The sequence below is a fragment of the Charadrius vociferus genome, unplaced genomic scaffold (genome assembly GCF_000708025.1).
Source record: "Charadrius vociferus isolate BGI_N301 unplaced genomic scaffold, ASM70802v2 scaffold16, whole genome shotgun sequence".
NCBI classification, from domain to species: Eukaryota; Metazoa; Chordata; class Aves; order Charadriiformes; family Charadriidae; genus Charadrius; species Charadrius vociferus.
The window spans coordinates 191,580-212,082 of record NW_009649167.1 but is presented as its reverse complement, the minus strand read 5'-3'; the positions used below and the strand labels follow the sequence as shown (position 1 = coordinate 212,082).

Here is a 20,503-nt window from a genome sequence, read left to right as displayed (position 1 = left end):
CCTACCAAGCTGGAAATTAAACCAGAGTTCTTGCAGAAGTAGTACATTGTAATATATTTGGATTCTACACGGTAAGGCATACCATTAATCATGTGATTTCAAGTCAGCAGAGACCTTACCATAGCAGCTTCCCTGAATTTCCATGACTATATTGATAAAAGAAGCAGTTAAGCAATCTTATTATATGTTAGTTTACCGGAAATTGAAGAATTCTAAAGATAACAACCGACATCAGATTACTGCTTAGAACACAAAAAGACTAAAATTACCATCAGGGGTGCTTTTCGAAGCTTTCAAAGACCTGAGGGGATTCTTTGTTCTGTTAAATTCAAGCAGCAGCTGTCTTTTAATTGGAGGTTCTCCTAGGATAAAAACACAGATTTTTAAAAGTGATGTCCCCTTTAAGTTTAGTTTCTTACCAATGCTGTATAACTTAATTAGAATTTCTAAATAAAACATTCAAGAAGTCAGAGCAAGAAGAAGTAGCAAGCTTTCAGATCACACATCTGTATTAAATGGGCTTTCCAAACAGAGCTACTTCAATACAATTTGCAAAATTTCCTTCCGTACAGAATGACTGTAGATTGTGTCACCAAGAATGATTTCAAGACTCCATACAATGAAGTCCATTGCAGAATCTTTTGTGGCCAGTAGGTCTGTTCTGTCTAAACCAAAATGTGTGAGCCTTAAGTTATCAAACAGACTTGATACAGTCTGCCTCAGAAAGTGCACCACAGTGGACTTCAGTAGCACAGCTCACCTGCATCTTTAGTACTTTCAGTAATCAGAGTCCCTACAGAATTCCAAAAAAGTGTGTAACGCATCTTTTGCAGAAGCTGTAACTAAGGCTACGGTTCAACTGTGCCACAGCTGATTCAGGTTGGACTGATAAGAGTGCTATCTGCCTTTTCATGCCTAACCAAACTTCCCTGCACTAGCCTGCCCGACCTTTGTACCTGAACTTGTGCAGTTAGGCAGTGACTCTGTTGCAATCTACCCTTCCATAGTTTTCAGCCAGCTGAGGTCCCTGAACAGGTTTGGGTGACTGTGCAGGCTTTAAGTACCAAAACTTCAACCCTGAGACAGAGCAGTTTTAGATGGTAAGAAACTGCCCATTTAGACCAACACCTATTTTTCATATCAGACTAGCAATCTCGATACAAGTGAAACCTCATCCTCACCTACAAGGCACAAAAAGGTGAAAATGGAAATATTACTACTAATTTTTCAATAAAAAACCCACTAGATTTGTGTAGAGAAGGAAAAAAAAAAAAAGAAGGAAATCTGCTCAGAGAGAAAAAGAGCATTATCTTTCTTCCATGACTTTATAGAATCATAGAACGGTTAGAGTTAGAAGGGACCTTGAAGATCACCTAGTTCCAACCCCCCTGCCATGGGCAGGGACACCCCTCACTAGACCAGGTTATTCAAAGCCCCCTCCAGCCTGGCCTTGAACACCTCCAGGGATGGGGCATCCACAACTTCTCTGGGCAACCTGTTCCAATGCCTCACCACCCTCACAGTAAAGAATTTCTTCCTAATATCTAATCTAAGTGTACCCTCTTTCAGTTTAAAACCATTATCCCTCATCCTATCACTACACTCCCTGATAAAGAGTCCCTCTCCATCCTTCCTGTAGGCCTGCTTTTGGTACTGGCAGGCTGCCATAAGGTCTCCCCAGAGCCTTCTGTTCTCCAGGCTGAACAACCCCAACTGCCTCAGCCTGGTCTCAGAGGAGAGGTGCTCCAGCTCTTGATCATCTTTGTGGCCCTCCTTTATGATAAAACAGCAAAAGCTGCACACCTCCAAAATTACTAATCACAAGTTGAGCCTGTACTGTGCAAGTAAGGCTGGAAAGAATGGACGAACTATTAATAGCCTGCAACAAGAATTTTTGTCATTGACATTTAAGAGAAGGAACTTCAACTTCTACATGCCCCCCCCCCCAAAAAAAAAAAAAAAAAAAAAAATCAATGTGACATGCAAAAAAAACCCCAAACAACCCACTGTGCAGAAATATAGAGTTGAACATATATAAGACAAAGACCTACCAAATAAGTTTTTTTCTTCAAAGTGCCTCTTCCCAAAGGTCTTATTTTGAAAGTTTTTATCTGGTCTGCCACTGAAGGACTGTGCAGCATTAATTTGTACTCCAGAATCGGAAAGATCATCTTCCATGAAAGCTCTTGCACTTTCTGCAGCCTCTACTTCCAAGTAATTGTTTGGAGTTTGGAGAAGATTAATATTCATTTCTGCTTTAGCAGTAGTACTGCATGAAACTTCTTCAGAGTCTGGTTTCATCCCCAGATTCAGCTGCCCTTTTCCAAAAGACCTAGTCTCCTCTTGCTGCCAGCTATTTTTAAATAATGTTAACTGCTTGTTTTTCTTACTATATGGTAAGTACTCAGGCATTTTAACATGGTGAGTGCTTGGGAAAGACTTTGTTTCCTCAGGGTCAATGCTTTTTATGTCAAAGTCTTCAGCGCAACTTTTTTCAGTTTTGGATTCAGAAATTGCTTTATCAGTTAGAGAATTCTCATGTTGACCACTCTCTTTAATGGAACTAAGTTGATCTGTAATGCAAAGCCCACTGCTTAAAAAGTCATCAGATTCTTTTAAAATTGCCTTTGCTTTTTGATAGGCACTTTTGGAGACTGTTACCTGCTTTCCACTTGCAGTACTGAACCCACAAGCTGGATTTGAAATCAATGCAGTGCTGTCATTTTCTTCCTCTTTTGGTAATGCTATCTGCATTTTCCTAGGAACTACTCCAGTGTGCGTTTCAGACCTTTCGACATCTTCCTCAACTGAATACGCTTCTTGTACATGTGATGAATTATTACCTTCCATTTCAGAAAAGAGCTGTCTAGCTTTCCTGAGTGATTCTTCTGATAGTTGTACAGGCTTACCACTTGCTGTACTAAAAAACCCGAGATTGCTTATAGAAGAATCTGACTGCTTTACCTGCTTATCTGGAACAGGCAAATGCCCCAAAAGCTTAGTATTCTGTTCAAAGCATTGCCTCTGAGAACCTGAAACAGACTTTGCATCTACAACTGTGTTTGTATCTTGGTGACCATTTTTACTAACACTTGCATTTACTTTAATAAAACGGGATGCGGCTGAGTTAACCTCTTCACTTCTTGTAGCATTTAAAAACTTAGCAGAATTAGGACGCTTAGCATGAATGACAGATGAATTTCCAGCAATTTCTGTTTGATTAGTTCTTGAGTTAGTCTCAATTTCATATTTTACAGTTTCACTGTAGTCTTCTTGAAACATTTGTCTCGCCCTTGCTAATGCACTTTCCGAAACAGAAACTGCTTTACCTGTTGCTGTACTAAACACAGTTTGTTTCATATCATCTTTTTGATTTTTAATATTAAGTGATGTTTCTTTTAAGCTGGTTAAATTAGTTTTATCTTCAGAAAGACCGACTAGTGACTGGTTTTGGCAAGCATTAACTATGGTGTCTGTGAAGCAGTTTGTATCAGCACAAGGTTCATTTAAATGTTCTAAGTCAAATTCCTTACTGTCACAGTTCAAGTGAGAGGAGCTACTTTTTGAAGTCAAGAATAGGGATTGATTAGGTTTATTGTTACTATCCTCAACAAATAAAGTAGCTTTTGTATCTCCAGGTACAGCATGATCTTCAAGGTCATTTGATAGCTTCATTAAATGCAGAGATGCATCAGAGCGCACAGGAGAATCATGCATGTTTTCTGAATCATCCTTTTTTGCTGAGTCTTCCTTCTCTCTCTCTGCAAACAGTTTTCCATCTTCAGACAAACGAGATCTACTTAAAGCATCATTTTCCTGTCCAGGAAGGGATTCCAACACTGACCTTCCAGATCTGACATCAGCTTTTTGATGTGCATATGAAGTTACCAAACTTCTTCCACAATCTTCACCTAGATTAACAAATGTATCTACTTTGCCAGTATCAAGAACTACAGCATGTTTAATGGGACTGCTCTCATCTCCAGGATCTTCAGGAACAAGCTTTTTATTAAAATTAAGTTTTTCTGGATGACATTGAGCAATGCTTTCAATACATAAATCACAGTCTTTGACACAGTTTTTACCGTATTTCCTTTTTTTTAAGGGGTTCTCAAAATTGTCATTATGTTCCTTTCCTACATCATCATTTTCTGCAAAAAACTGTTCAGCTTTAGCCAAAAATCCATCAGCAATTGTTATTTTCTTGCCGCTAGCAGTATGAAAACCAGTCAGATAACTCCCTTTCACCTCATTTTTTTCAGCATCCACTTCCTGCTCAAAATGTATTTGATGATGATGGTAAGAACCTATTTTTATTCTGCTTTCATTCTCTAATAGGTTCTTGTCATGGGTGGTGTCTTCTCCTTCCATATTTTTATGATTTGTCTTGTGTTTATCAGAGTTCCCTAAACCATTTACATGTCTGTCTTCACATTGTACATTGAGCAAGTGTAGAGAATGATCCAAAGCTGCATCAGCAATGGATATATCATCACCAGCTAGAGTCTGAAATTTTTGTGACAAGCGTTCATGTTCCTTGCTGTCGTCTCCTTTCTGATTAGGAAACAGGCTTTCCCTTTCATCTGATATGCTTAAACTATGTTCTTCTGCAGTTGTAATAGCATCTCCTGGACATGTTACATCTAATGAGTCTTCTTGCAAATGACCTTCAACTTGGCAATCTCCTTGATTCAAAAACTGTTTGGAAGTTTTATGACTCTGGTTATGTTTTTTAATGGATGCCGGACTGTTGATGATAGTGTTAGTACTACTGAAATTAACATTTTCATTATCATTTATTGATCTTTTTGTTCCATTTTCTGTATCTTCCTTGAACAGTGTACTAGTATTTTCCTCATTTTTTTTCTGTGCATGGTGGGAAACTGAACTGGTATGGGAAATGGCACCTATGCTTTTGAAGTCTGAAATACGAACCGTTTTTCCTTTGTTTTCTGTCGTCAGACATTTGACAAAGTTACAGTTAGAAGACATATGCCGATTTGAATTGCGACATCTAGTACCAGTTTCAGAAGATTTAAACAAATAGTTATCATCATCCAAGTCCCTGAAGAGCTCTGCAGATCTGGTCAAAGCCTCCTTAGAAATATTTATTTTTTTACCTCCAGCTGAAGTAAAGCCTACAAAATTAGAAAAGCTGTCCTGTTTAGCTACTGGAAAGCTCCCATCAGATATTGTACTTTCATTTCTGTCTAAGTCAGTAAAAGTAACCTTTTTGCCATTTTTATGGAAAACCACTGTGCTTTCTTTTTCATGTTCGACTGCTTTCGAGTCTTCATTTATGTCTTCCTGCTTAGTACAATACCTGCCATTTTTCACTTCATTTTCAGATTTAAAAGTGCTACAAAAATCAGCACCTTTCCTTGTTTCAGAAATATTTTCCACATTTCTTGTTCGATGTGTTTCTACAGTTCCAAACTGTTGAACGACATGACTTTGTATCATGTTATTTTGCTTTCTAAACTGTGTAAATTCAAACTGACTACCTGTTTCTTCCAGGATACTAGAAAGTTCAGCTATTTCAGCTTCTTGGCTCGCTGTCAAAGTTTGATTTGTTTCTTGCAGGGATCGTTGACTTCTAGGAAAGCTTTTACACAAGTCAGCTTTATGTGGTATAAACTGTGTATGCCTAGGCTCAAGAAAACTTGTCTGTGAATCTAAAGAATCAGATAGATAACTGCCCAACTTGCTTTCTGAATCCAAGGAAAATGTGTTCTCTTTTTTAACTTCATTTGAAAAGTTTCTGACTCTTTCCACGGAAGAACCTTCAAAGTATTCGTTTTCAATATCTTTGAACAGCATTCTGCCTTTTGCTATACTGACTTCAGAGAATTTAATCTGCTTATTGGAAGCAGTCTGGAAGCCACCAAAGCCCAGATTCAAATGGCATGTATTACAATTTCCTGATGATTTCCCTTTATACTTTAGGTTCTCCTTTGACTTTGTGCTGGAATACATAGGTGCTGCTTGTTTATCTGCTTCAGAAATGACTTCATTTAAAGAATTATCATCTATACAATCTAACAATTCTTTAGCAATCTTTACAGCTACTTTATTGCAAGCAGCTGCTTGAGGGCTTTCATTGTTTTCAACTGTCTTTGGCTCTTGACTGTCAGCTACAACTTCTGAAAAGGTAGCTGCATCTGTTTTGTCCCCTTGTTTTAATCTAGTACTATCATTTTCTGAGCAGTTTACTTCCAACGGTCCAAGTACTTCTCTACAGTCAACTACTGACCACTGGTCTATAACATGCCTTTTATCAGCTGATATTTTATTGCAACAATCACTACTGTCTCCATTTATACCAGAGTTGATCTGACTCAAAGTATTATTGAAACTGCTGTTTGTCACAGATGTAGTGTCATGGTGCATATCATTATCCCTAGAAGACCACACGAGTTGTTCCTTAAGGCTCTGAGGTACAGTAGCTCCATCGTTCACATTACCACTCACATACTTGTCTTCCTCACCTTTACGGACCAATCTGGAATGCCTTCTTGCCATTAGGCATGCTGAAGTTAGAACTTTACGTTTTATATTTGAAATTATTTCACTACTTAAAGATTTTGTTGTGTCTTCTTTCTGTATATTAGATACTTCTAAGCATTTTAATGATGTAGCAGGTTGATCCTCTCTTGCATTTTCCCCCAAGATGCGGAAGTCTTGTTGCTTCAGCCTATTGTTGAAGGAATTATCAGATGAGTTATCCATTATATCCATTTTTAAAGTACAAGTGCTGAAATTATTTTCCTTGATATTCGATTGCAAATGCTTTCTCTCAGCAAGAAGCAAGCAGTCTACAAGAAAAGACATTACAAAATAAAACATGTTAATAAAGTAGTTCTTACTTATTCAAACAAATGAAAATATAGATTTTCATAAAAACTTTGGTCCGTAAGATCATTTCTATACATGCTTAACTCTGGTACCATAAATAACGCTTCTGTTTTCAAATATGAAGACCTTGACAAGATTGGAGATCTGTTTAATCCAGTTATGTTCTGATAGCCAGAAACAAGTGAGTAGCCTGCAGTTAATGCTATCAGTTTAAACAAAAAATAATATCAATTTTTAGTTGCAATGAAATTTGAAGAGATGAGCTTCCATTCCTTGTGCCTCAACATAAAAATTTGTTTCAAACTTCAAAGAGCAGTACTTCAATTCCTAATATTAAGTATTCTTCTAGCAAGAACAACAGCTTTTAAAAATATGAGTATGTACTTGCTTTCATTATATAGTTTGTTTTTTGAAATACTTTGTGCTTTGAAAGAAACAGCGGTACAGTCTTAAACCCCCTTATTTTAGAAAAATAACAATACAACTTTACCATTCTTTATGATCTCTTAGAAGTTATCAACTATTCTTTATGATCTCTTAGAAGTTATCAGCTCAGACAGGATGGCTGACAGTTATCAACTCAGACAGGATGACACTATGGATGTCTAAACAGCATTAAGCTTGTCAATTAGAATAATGGTTCAAGGCATCAATTTCTATTCCAGAAGCTAACCTGAGACTAAAACAGTAAGTTAGCACCAGACTGTTTGAAAAGAATGCTATTCTGTCACTACTATTATACCCAATTCCATATCTCAATTCCCAGACTAGTCAGTTGCAGAGCTACTTTATCACAAACAGAAGATTCTACAGGATTTTATCTGAAACATTTATGTTAAAGGTTCTTACTAAATAAATACAGAATCCTCCACAAATGATGAAAAGCTTAGTAACATACCTTGCTCATCAACACTGGCTGCGTGACAACCTTTAAATTCACAACAATCAGATTCCAAATGAGGTAACACACGATGAATAGGCGATTCAGATGTTACTTCTTTCTGTATTTTTTCTTCTTGATACAGTAAAGTATTATTTATTGTATAAATAAATCTCTTGGATCTCTTTCTCAAGCTGGATAACATATTTAGGCTTGTAAAGCCAGACTTTGTACGAGTATTTTCTCTATTTGTTAAATGTAGGTCATTGCAATTATCTGGAGATGTAGCACTGCATACAAGTGGGTGAGACAGAACATCAGTTACGATAGATTTAGAAGTTGCTTTTAAATGCTTGGAAAAGCTGCCATTGTAGACTACAGAATACTCCGTGACATTTGTACTTTCAATTAAAAAAGAATTACAGTTTAAGAAGCTCATTTTGGAAACCTTCTCAGCTGCACATCCTTTTACTAACTTTGGATCTTGAACACTCAAAGACACAGATTGTACTGGAGTTATTTCCAGTGCTGGGTTCTTTTCAGAATTTTTCACTTCATAGCACTTTTCTGACAAATTGACACTCAACAGCTTTTGCGCTTTTATCAAGCCTGAAGTATTCAGTAAAGATGTTTCCACAGCATCATCCTTGGTCATTAGTACTGACTTCTCTTCTAAATTTTTCTCTCTACATAAGTCCAAGGGTGGAGAGCTACATAAAGACATGTCCAAGTGAGTTACATCAAGATCAGATAAGTTCAGTTGAGACCACTGGCTTGATGAAGATTGCACGTCTTCTTTCACAGCCTTCTCATTCTCAGATGACTTGTGTGTTCCATAGTCTTGCACGTCTCCTGCGATCCTAAGTGACTCCAACTCCTTTTTGTGTCCTATTAAATAGACATCTTTACCATCACCTGTATTTTCATCTGTGTTTCGGAGTAAAGAATCCTTCATTTCAATAGAGTGGCTTTTTTCAGTCCAGATAGTTGTTTTCACTTTCTGTGAAATGCCAGTCTTTCTTCTAATAGGCTGCTCAGAACAAACATCCCCCTTTCCTTGTGCTTTATCTGTGTTTATTTCACATTTCTCTACTGTATCCAGAGCACGTGGTGTCAGCAGAAGAGTTCCATTGGACTTAACAGGCATGCTGAATGTATCCTCAAAGCTATTCATCTCACCAAACAAGCCATCTAACATCTCCGACTCTAAATGGTTTAGAGAAGATGGGGAGAGGAAAAGAAGTAAGAAATTAAGTTTTGGGAAATAACTTCGGCAGAGCATTGTGTTTCTATAGGTAAATACAGCTTTCAATTTTATGGCAATTACCTTTACTCAGGAGTGAGTTTGGAAAGATAAACCTACATGTCTTTAAAATAGGTTACTCTCCAACAGCAGCTGTTGGAGGAAACAGAAGGCAAAGGACATACATGCAGATGCCCTGGCCTCCTGAGGACTGTAGTGGTTTAGCAGGTTTCCAAGATGAAACCTCAAAAGAATATTATTTTTTTCCTATGGACAACAAAATGAGTAGTAAGTTTTACAAGATAAAAATCTAGATTTTTTTCCTCCAAAATTTAGGCCAGATGGTAAGCAAACACCTTAAGAAGCTTCCTATTTTTGTCTATAACTGGCAGCTAAGGAAACTGTTATTAAGAACTAATTTATTAAACTATCTTTAGTTTTGATATAGAATAGTATAGTATCTAGAAGGATTTAGAAAAGATTCCACATGATTGGCACAAATATTAGAAAAATAATGAGAATTTTTAGTGTATGGAAATGTGCAGAGGAGGAAAATAACCTGAACTCCATTTTGCAGACAGCCTTAAAAGCTTATGCATACCAAATAATATTACCTTCCCAAATGTATGAAAATAGACTCACCTATCAAAATATTTCACATTCAAAAAAGATAGGTAAGTTTTATTTTGAGAGTACCTTTTAAGGCTTTGTTACGAAAAAGGAATTGTAACAAAGTACCTAGAAAACGTCCTTGTCCTCTTTTGTCCTTGGGCACATAGCTTAACTTTTCCATAAGCCTTTTTTATGTACAATTTCTATAATTTAGAACTATTTTCCCTTTTAGAACTTTTAAATAACCTACTGTCTGGAAGATTTTCCGTTTGGAAGTCCATAGGAGATTTCCCAATACTGGGTCACACATATCCAACTATTTGTAATACATCCATTAAAGGTTCATGCCCACGCTGTAGGCATAAAACCACTTATCTCATCTTTCTAACAGTTACTCATTCTCTTTACTTTTTATTTTTTTTTCCTGAGTGGCAGAAGGTATCACTAAACAAGATCTCAAGACGACGACACTAACACTACAACTTGAGTGTACAGCTCCTTTTGCCTTATTGAAGGGCATTCCTCTGGAATAACTTCTGTGTCCACATCCTTTCATCCCGTAATAGTTTGTCAACAGAGCTTTCTAAAAAGACATAGTTGTATTTCTTTTTACTTAAACAGGAGCCATTACTTTTAATCAAATAAGAAAACCAGGAGTATCTGAAAGATTGTAACGATACTGGTTGTACACTGAATAATCTGATGCTGGGGGAGGGAGGGAAATCAGGGAAGTTCATTTTGACCTCTAAACTCACTGGAGGGTCAGGGAAATGAAAACCCCAAAACCAAGGCCTGAACAACAGAATTCTCCTGTTTTCCCATTAAGTGCCCTAACTCGTCAATAACTACTTAATTTGTTTTCTCAGAGCCTCTCTTTCCCAGTAAATAATACAATACTCAGACAAAAAGAGGCTTCACATTAGATGTTTATGTTCTGGAGTGATATATGACTGATTGTTAGAACATATTGCCACATTTCAAGTTGGAATCCTTATAAACAGAGGGTATTGAACCCATTTCTCCTACTGCATGAATAGTTCTAGACACTGAGGTTAAAGATGAACCATTTACTCCGATCAGGGTCATAAAAAGATTGAATGATGTAATTTTGTGGGGTTTTTTTTTTAAGTGTTTAAAGTTTAATTAATTAAGTTTTGGGCAACAGGCCAGGGTAAAATACCTAAAATGTTACAGAATTCCATGTTTCTCATTACTTTTTCAGTTTAAATAGCTTCCCAGTCAATACGCTGATTACTATGTATTTGAAGAATCTTAACTCTGAACCCAGGTTACATACCTACAGCAAAGCTGTGAATTTTGCTACAAGGGCCAAATGCACAAAGCTTAGTGTTACAATGACCAGGATTGGATTTACTTAAACTAGGGACGTGAACCTTAGGAATTAATGATTGAGTTAATAATGAATATGCTTAATGACTACATACAAATTTAGCTTCTTTTATGAAATTCCAAAGTGTTAATACATGACTGTACAAGTCTTGCAGTCCATGGTTACACTAAACATAAAACAGTTAAAAGTTTTCCTCTTCCCCCAAATTACTACAACTAAAAATAAAAAAATCCAGAAAAAAAATACTTTGAAATATTTGATAGTTCTGTTACGTTGGACTGAGTGCATATATTCATATATTCTGTTATTTTCTTTGACTGAAACAAAATGTATACCTAATAAAACTGATTGCCTTTCATGTTCATTCAACACTATTCCAGAGAAAACCAACATTTGAAAGCCACAAAGGTGAAGGTTTGAGCTATCCTTCTTTTCACATTGCACTTCAAACGCCAAGTTAACTATTATCAAAAAGGGAAGACAGAAAAAAGAGGAGACATTTGCAAAAGTAATTTTGTACTTTAAAAGAAATGGGTTTCTTCCTCTTATTTTTACTCAGACACTGTTTTAAATAGCCTTCTCTACTGCGGCATGAGATGCAATAAGCCATTTTGGAACACAGAACAGGACAATAATTTGTCCTTAATTTCTAAAAGTATTTTACTGAATACAGATTTCTTGAATATGTTTGCTACCAACTACATTTTTATCAGCATGTTTGAACCTACTATATAAAAATAACAGTATATATCACTCTGCAATCAAAAACACTTCCTCACCCCAGCATTCTCAGCCCTCCTCGTCAAAATTCTAAACTGCTTATTTCACAATTCTTACATGTACCACCAAACAATATTTTTAGGGCAGACCATTCAATTCAGATAAGAAGGAGACACACAGTCCTAAGGATGTATTGTCCTGTCTAGCCTGTGTCAATCTCTACAGCACCCTTTCACACCCACGCATGCTGAACAAATTTCTCTTAATATTCTTCCCTTCTGGCGTCATTTCTCAGCAAAACCCAAAAACCTCACACTGAAGCATATATTTTCACTTGTTCACTAACATGATATAAGAACACAGAATGAAAACATTTTTTTCCCCTTGGCTGAGTATTTTCTGCATATGTTAATTTTTCTTTAACATTTCTTTTTCCTAAAAGGATTTGTCACATTTTGAACTAACAGGTGAAGTAAATGAAGAAAGGATATAGCACAATTAAAAAGCAAGCTCACCCTAGAATAATGAGTATATATAAACCTATTCAATAGCCAGAAGTAGTAGTCTTGCTCCCCCTTGAGCCTGTACCATTTTCTCTCTAAGCTCTCCCATAGTCTCATGCCTTCACTAGCACCAGTACTAATCTGGCTGTCATCCAGCAGCATGATAACCTGATTTAATTCACTGAGTCAAGAGAAACTGATTCCCTTTTTTATGGCCAGATTAGTTTTACAAAGTTTGATCAATTCAGGAAGTGGGAGTATACAGTTGGCAGAAAAAATAAGCTCAAGACATACAACGTAACTTTACTCTCAGTCTTGCTTCACAGTATACTCAGTAGTAAAGTACCAATGCATACCAAAATCTTTGATGTCATCTTCAGCTTTTAGCTTTACTGTCTCTGGTATGGACAGCATACTTGTATCACTTGTCCCAGGACATTTATCATGGTTGGAAAAAAAGTTGTGCAAAACCTGTAAACCAAAGACATAAGCTATTATATCCATTACGTATCAGCAAGCATCACTTTAACAGTAAAGCAAGCAACTCTAAACATTTACTGCAATATCTGAATAATTCTTCATCTCCTAAAATGAAAGGTAACATTTTCACATGTACACTTGAAAATAAGTAAGGAGATAATCCCCATTTTCAATACAAACCGGGTTCCATTCTGTAATCAATTTAAGGGCAGCGAATGGGTTCAGCATTTTAAAAGCCTCTCAAAAAGCAACAAAGGAGATTATGAGGAAGAAGAAAGATGTTTTGCTTATTTTAACTTGTAACGGTTTGTTAACTGTAAAGTTTCAGGTAGTTAAGAATCAAAGGTAAATTTGTAATTGAATCTTCTTAGCACCATTCTCGGTTTTCAGTCTGAATAATCATTACACTTTCATATACACAGGGTAAAATTACAATTTTGCAGGAACTCTCCCTTTCCTAATATCAGAGGACTGAAATTGATACTCAATTTCAACTCTTGGTATTAAGACTGAGCACCAGAAGTTATTGGACAATATAAGCCAAACAATAACTTCCAAAACTTTGACAGAAGAGGAAGAAAAATAAACAAACCAACTCTCAAATAAGTAGTATATTGCAATTTTAAAGTTTGATTTCTCTTTGAACAACTCCCACTGCTGCTGAGTCCAAGTGATTTTGGGTTTGTTTTTTTTAAACGCAGCAAAAAAATTTTTTTTTTTTTTAAACACAGCAAAAAACATTCCTCAAAGGGGGTTATTTGTGAAAATACAGTCTACAGCCAGGTTTTGCAAGTTTAGTTTTGTGCAGAGCACCTTTAAAAATAGCCAAATAAGAGAGCCTAGAATGAAAGTGATAGAATTTTTTGTTCTTCGCTCAAGGAATGTAAACATATAACTAAATAGCTTAACTGAAATTAAAGTACAGCATAGATCTTAAAACTACTTACTATCTCAGCTCTTTCATCCTGTTGCTTTGCTCCAGAAATTGAATCATTCTCTCTAGCTTTAGAAGAAAGACAGACAAGTCAATTCCTTTGCTCCTAAGCAATTTGCTGAGTGTGTTCAAATATGGTTGTGTTTTGGGAGGGTTTTCTTGGGATTATTTTAAATGCAACTGAAACCTGTAAACAAAAAACTACTGAAAACTAACGAGAAGTTCTAACTAAAAAGTCCTACAGGTGATGCTGAGGGACAGTGTACAAAAGCAACTTCAAAACAGCAGAAAACACACTAAATCACAGGTTGCAGTTGCTGCTATGTAGGCAGGCCGGCTACCACCCTGAGCCCACCATCACTGCCAATCCCCTTTCCAGCAGTTATTCATAGCACTACTCTCTAATTTTTTTCTGTCAAAAGATCTGGATGAGATCTTCAAGCCTCTGTCAGGAATTTGGGTTTTTTCCCCATTTTCTCCCACAAAAGCAGTAATATCTTTTCACCTACTTAACAGAAGGAGAAAGTGAACCCTATTTTTAAGATGCCTAAAGAGCAGCATATTCAGATAACGTGTTTCATAGACATGGCATCTAGGTTCCATGTAGCAGACAAATGATTCACTCTTTCTTTTTACAGGTGCCAGATGGCAGAGAGTGGGCATCACTACTATAAAATATGAGGCTCATCCAGGAAGCGGAAGAATGAGGAGAGCTCAGATCATAACTCATCTTGCAGAAGCAGCTATGGGTACTTTTCCCAGCCTTCCTTTTCAGGTCACGTCATTGTGAACCAATTAACACCCAAACCAGCACAACACAGTAGCCTTGTGAATAGTACCACCCCTTCCCGGCCAATCGCAGCATATGTCAAATTGGAAGGGACCCATATGGATCATTGAGTCCAACTCCCTGGTCCTCGCAGGACTACCTAAAACTAAACCACATAACTAAGAACATCGTCCAGATGCTCCCTGAACTCTTGACAGGCTTGGTGCCATGACCAATTCTTGCACAAGGAGATTCCCAATTCTTGCATCCATTCTTAAATATGCTTTATATGCTTGCATGCTCTATACGCTTTATACAGTGATAGTTTAACCACATTAAAACAATAGCAATGTCAGGAGATAAGCAGACATACAGGTTTTCCCATTTTCTCAAGAGTTTTCATCAACAAATCATAAAGTCAAATTTCATTTTGCCCATCGTATGCTAAAGAAATCCCACTTACAGCAACACCTTAGGACAAAGCTTGATGTTTAGCATCACTGTTAGTGCCACTTAAACAGTCATTCTCATCCTCAGTTATACTGACAGAGCTGTTTGTGCAGCTGTACAGTAAATGCGACCCAGGAATTGCCCTGTCCAAATAACCCAGGAAATATGGTCTTCAATTGGATCAGTATCTCAGTGTGTCTCACTGCATCAATAGGATGGTAGGCACAGTGAGTGGGGTTGAAAATACCGAAGCCAGCACTGTTGCTGGAAAGTTTACTCAACAGGCTACCTCCTTAGATTTCATAAATATACTCACATGACTTAACCTAACAGTATCTACTTTTGTGACAGCGCAAATATAAGCAATCATTATCTAATCCTCTTTTCTTTGCTTGGCTATGTTATGTCTAAATTTATATTCCCTAATCCCTTATACAAAGGAAGAAAACTTTTAAAAAGCAATGACATATTTAATTTCATTTCTTCCTTTTAGGGCTGCATTATTTAAAGTCACCCACTAAGCATCACTGTGACAGTTTTATCCTTTTCAACAAAAAAAAAAACCAAACAACCAGTTCCCACTAGGTGAACTTCCAGTGTCAAAACTGGAAGTTTTTAACCCTTAGCAACTGTTCATTTTAGGAAATACCTATTATCACTGTTGCACCAAGTGTAGGAGGCGTGGCTAAAGAACTTGACCAAGACATATCTGGATCCACTTCTGCTCCCAGACTTTCAGAAATACGTTTTGGAGTTCTGACCTAGAAATATATTTAACAATTATTATTTCTATGCAGAATCCTACATGTACTACTCAGGAAAAAGAAAACAAAATGCAGGAATAAAATATTTACCTCCAAAAGTTTTGGTGTGCAAAACAAGCTTCCATATGGTCCTAAAAAAACATTAGGTAATAAGGACATTAAGTAATACCTAAGACACAGGGATTTATATCTACAGATATCAGATATTTTGTAAAATCAAAAAAGTATACAAACCAGGAATGTTATTTCTCTGAGGTGTTCTGTAAGTATTCCTTAAAATAGTTGGACTGTAAAACAAAACCAAATAAAAAAATATTAACTTCACTTCTCAGTTTCTGAGAATAAGTAAATATTTCAGACATTACATATATTAACACCTCTGTCATTTTCTTTCATTGCAACCATGGCTATTTCCCTAACTAAATAAAATGTAGATTTCTCCTAACCATCAGTCAGTATTTTAAACGTTACCATAAGTTTATTTCAAACTATAAAATGCTTCTTTTGTGAAATGTTATTTTTCAATGATGATTTGTCTGACAAATCATCATTGTCTGACTGGACTTCAATATAACCATGCATTTCTTAATATACTGTATGAAACTATGGAAAAATGGCATAATTAATTGGTTTTAATTAAATAATTAGCTTAACTGTTCTTATAATCAACATGAGTACTTTGAGCAGATTTATCTGAAATATATATATATTTAAATGAAGAAACCAAGGCTATTACTAAAAAAGTCTCAGTAAAATAAATAGCTTTACAAATTACTACTTGAGAAGCACATGATACATCACTACTACTTTTTCTTGCATTGGATGTTGAGGATTTGGGAAACTGCAATAATGTCAACAAATGCCATATGCCAGCTGTGAAGTAGTAGAAGAACAGAAAGGAAGAACTCCTAAAAGCAAGGAACTTTTCAAAACTAGCTAGTGTTTTATTTTTAATTCACTTAGCATCTTATTGTCATAAACATACAAAACATACAAGATTGCTGACTGCTCTGAAGAACTCTATCAGTCAAATACGGTGGTTTTAATATTTCTTTTTGCTTAAAACCCATTTTATTTTCTATTTGTATTCACATATTTAGCATACCTAGCAGCAAGGCAGTTGTGACAAGTGCCAGGAGGAGAAGCAAGTATTTCATTTTCTTGATCTATTTTTCTTCTTGGACTTATCAAATTCTCTCTGCCTACAACACAGAAGATAATAATCAACACAACCTTGCAGAACTACAAGTAACAGTTTCTATTTTGAACTTTAAAAATAAGCTTTAAGAAATTATACAACATCTGATTTTTAGTTAAAAAAACAACAAAACACCACCTTTTCCGCTAGTGTTTTGAACATGTTCAAATTCTATATCCAAACAATGCTAAAGACATTTCAAATGCGCCAAAAGTGCTCATTATGTCACTTTATTCATTTGATACATATGTGTTTCAGTATATTACCTTGATATTATTCAAGTCACATATTCTGTTTTAGTATACTGCATTGTGCGTTTCTTGTCATGGCAGTAGTTATTCTCAGGAGAAACTCAATACACGCAAACATGCATTTGTACCAGCTTTCCCTCAAATTTACTTAAAACATACCCTTTTTGATTTGAATAAGCAGCATAAAGCAAAAATTATTTCTGGAACTGTTAGCAGAGGCACTGTCACTGGTAGCAGTAGCTATTTATACGCTGTGCATCTCCAGGCCAAAGAGAAAGAGTTTGCCCACAAAAGCAGCAGAATCCACTGAACAGTAAGCCCCTCACATGAACAAGCAACTACTCAAAAGAATTCCTACTCAGAAATTTCCAAACAACTTCCATATTTCTCTGCATTTCTCTCAGCTTCTGAGTTCCTGAGTCCATACGCACAGCACGGCTGCATCTCAGTACCATACCAAGGTGAAATCCATCAGCTCCATCCATGCTCTTGTTCTTCACAAGAAGAAAACCTACGTACAAGAGCCAGTTGGCTTTAACCAAGAAAATCAGTAGAAGATCTCAGGCCAGAGATAAACTTTGGTAATAGTCATCTTCCCTTCCCTACGGAGCGTATGCAAACATCCACATGCACAAACACAGAGCAAAAGTAACCATTTTGAAACAGAAGAATCATAGAGTTCCTTTGTTTGCAATTCATTAAATGCTACCAAGAATTCACTAGGGACTTAACACTGTAAAAGTCCAAACAGCTAAATTTAGAAGAAACATGTTCTCAGCTGAGAATAAGTTGAGCAGAAGTTCAACAGTATACTTAAGAAAAACAATCAGGGTAACAATATTCTATGGAAGCAATGTTATAAAGTATATTTGAACAGTAGCACAGTTCTACACCTTTAAAAAACTTTGGTTTGGGATCTAAGAATGATTCTGGTAATAAAGTGAGTCTTATGTTTGCCTGTAACCTGTTCAGAAAAGCTTATCTTATTGTTAGGAGGGCACAGATACAGTAGAGGTACAAATCAGATATTGCAGGAATGGGGTTAGAGAGTCTTCCATAGAAAAGATTTGTATATAAAATCTTGCATGCATTCTCCATAAAAAAGATTCTTCTCTCTGTCCAAGAAGGATAGGTACTATGGCTTGCAGGTACATCAAAAAGGCGCAGTGTGACATGTACTCTCATGACATACTTAGGGTTTGGAAATAATGTAATGAGAATTACCTCACAGAAGTGGTAGAATTCCTTGTTTCCAAATGGAAAAGTGTAACTTCTTTCCATGACTTACAGTTCCACTAACTCAAACAGCTTAGCACTTCTAACTCTTTATCAGAAAGGTTAAGGAGCACCCTACAGATCACCTCATACTTGAGCAGGATAAGCATCATTCTCTCTTGAATGAATTTGCAGAGATTTTGCATAGAACAAAAAAAATTTACTCTGATTCTCAGTCAACAGGTTACACTAATAAGCTCATATCTCCTTATATTAACAGTATTTAGAGTACTAGGACCACGACAATATCTTTTATACAGAGAACTTTGCATGCACATTACCATTTTATTGCAAGGCTGAATTCATTATCAAGATGAACTCTGCTTTTTTATAGATGGTCTTCAGAAGCCTACCAACAAACTTTTTAGTCATACAATTTCTGCAGTAGTATCTATTACACTAATAATCACCAGCTACAACAACAAAAATTGAACAAAAAAAAGTCTCTTGCTTCTGGACGGCACAAGCAGCCTTTAAGTACCACTTTAAAAAATAAAAATTACCCACTTGCTCCTATTTTTTTCTGATCCAGTTCTTTTCCAGGAGAAGAATAAGGTGGCAATATCATATTTTGTTCTTTAAAAATTAGTGGAGTTGATGCCAGCTGACTGTATGTAGAGAGTTTTGCCCTTGGAGTTTTAAAAGATGTTTGATCAAGCCAGCCACAGGGACCATCAAGTTCTCCTAACAGTTTAGGCCTGTACGGGGGTGCTTCTGCGCTGAGTTCTTCAAACCAGTTGAGACTGATAGGCCCTAAGTCTATAAAGAAAAACATAGAGAAAACTACATGAAAAAGAAAAAAAAAAAAAGAAAAAGGATCCTCCCTGCAGGATGTGAAAATACATTAAGCATGTAAATGCTAGCAGCAAATTGCACAGCTCTTTCCATTGTCATACTTCTGTTTATTTTGTTTGTAGATAGCTTTGAACTCTGATACCCACAAAGTATAAAAGAATGCCTTCTCAGACCATTAACAAAACTAACCAAAGAGAAGACCAATATCCAGTTTATTTAAAATTAAAAGTATACTTTCGGCTTTTAGTTTATGTCTTATTTTACTCAGACTGGCAAGTTAAACAGGTTCCTTTTAACATCAATAAATCATACTACTACAGATGCATTTGGCAAAAGACTAAACCTGGTCTGCATGTGGGTACATAAGGAGATCGCAGCTAAAAAACAAGTACAAAAAAAGTAACAGAGCACAGATTGACAAAAACAAGCTACAAATAAAAAATTTAAAGAAATATATAAAAAAAGTAGATAGTAGCAAATACAGATTTGGGGCAAGAATAGCAGCTAACAAGTTGCGTAATGCTTTTCTATGGAGCATACAGCAGGCGTGTATCAATGTCTAGAAGACAACCCTAATAAAAATTAACTGTAGAGAAGATGTACCTGATTCACTGCAATGTGCCTTAAATATTTCAAAGAAAGTTGGTCTTTCCACAGGTTCATAAGCCATTTTCTTATCCATGACATTACTGGAACAGTTGTTGAAAAACCTGAGAAATAAGAAAACACTTTCATACAGTGCTATACTAATATCGTGGGGCTGCAAGTCTTAACCCTGCTTTCCTGCATTTTTTGGCAGGTGTGCGGTAACCCAGCCCCTTTGGCTGTAGGGCTGCCATGCGTGTGTTCAGACACCGCAATGATGAGCACGGTAGGAAAACAACAAACAAGAAAAGCATAGGGGATTACACCAGAGACAATAAGGATACTCAGCAAATACAGGAGAAAATCAAGATGGAACGGGCAGAACGCTTCTGAGGTATTTTAAACACAAATAAAAAAAAAAATCCACGCTCACTCTTGTGTGTTAGGGTAGAATATATGTTATTAACAACCATTACAATTCCTGTGTTAAGAATTTGATTTAAAGTTACTTTCAAGTGGAGCAGACTTCGCCAGTTTCCCAGTTCTATTAAAAAACAGATATACGTAAGATTGCCATAGAAACTTTCCTGTTTACCACATTGTTTCCACTGTAAAATCAGTTTTACGCGCGGTGACTGTTTCACACACGCTGCCTCAGCAAACCGACGGGGCAGACAGGCGTTGAAAGGAAGGGCAAAGGCTACCCTAAGACAGAAACCCAAGAATTTTAAAATTGCCTCAGGAACACATTTTAAAAGGCGAAGCGACCGATCCACGCCGCTTCCCGTTAGGGGAAGCTCCTGCCGGGCAACCCCCCTCCCAACTCACGGGGTGCTGC

The 20,503-nt window shown here is 36.5% G+C and overlaps 1 protein-coding gene across 1 annotated transcript in view; it reads right to left on the bottom strand.

Annotated features, from left to right (window-relative positions):
- The window catches only part of BRCA2 (breast cancer 2, early onset), a 46,296-nt gene extending 26,546 nt beyond the window's left edge, over nucleotides 1-19,750 (bottom strand). The window contains 11 exon segments of the mRNA XM_009888418.1: nucleotides 270-362; nucleotides 2,052-6,815; nucleotides 7,754-8,941; nucleotides 12,521-12,635; nucleotides 13,592-13,647; nucleotides 15,447-15,558; nucleotides 15,652-15,692; nucleotides 15,796-15,848; nucleotides 16,667-16,763; nucleotides 18,793-19,044; nucleotides 19,684-19,750. Of these exon segments, the coding sequence (XP_009886720.1) occupies nucleotides 270-362; nucleotides 2,052-6,815; nucleotides 7,754-8,941; nucleotides 12,521-12,635; nucleotides 13,592-13,647; nucleotides 15,447-15,558; nucleotides 15,652-15,692; nucleotides 15,796-15,848; nucleotides 16,667-16,763; nucleotides 18,793-19,044; nucleotides 19,684-19,750 (6,838 nt within the window).
- Nucleotides 19,751-20,503: the final 753 nt, after the last annotated feature.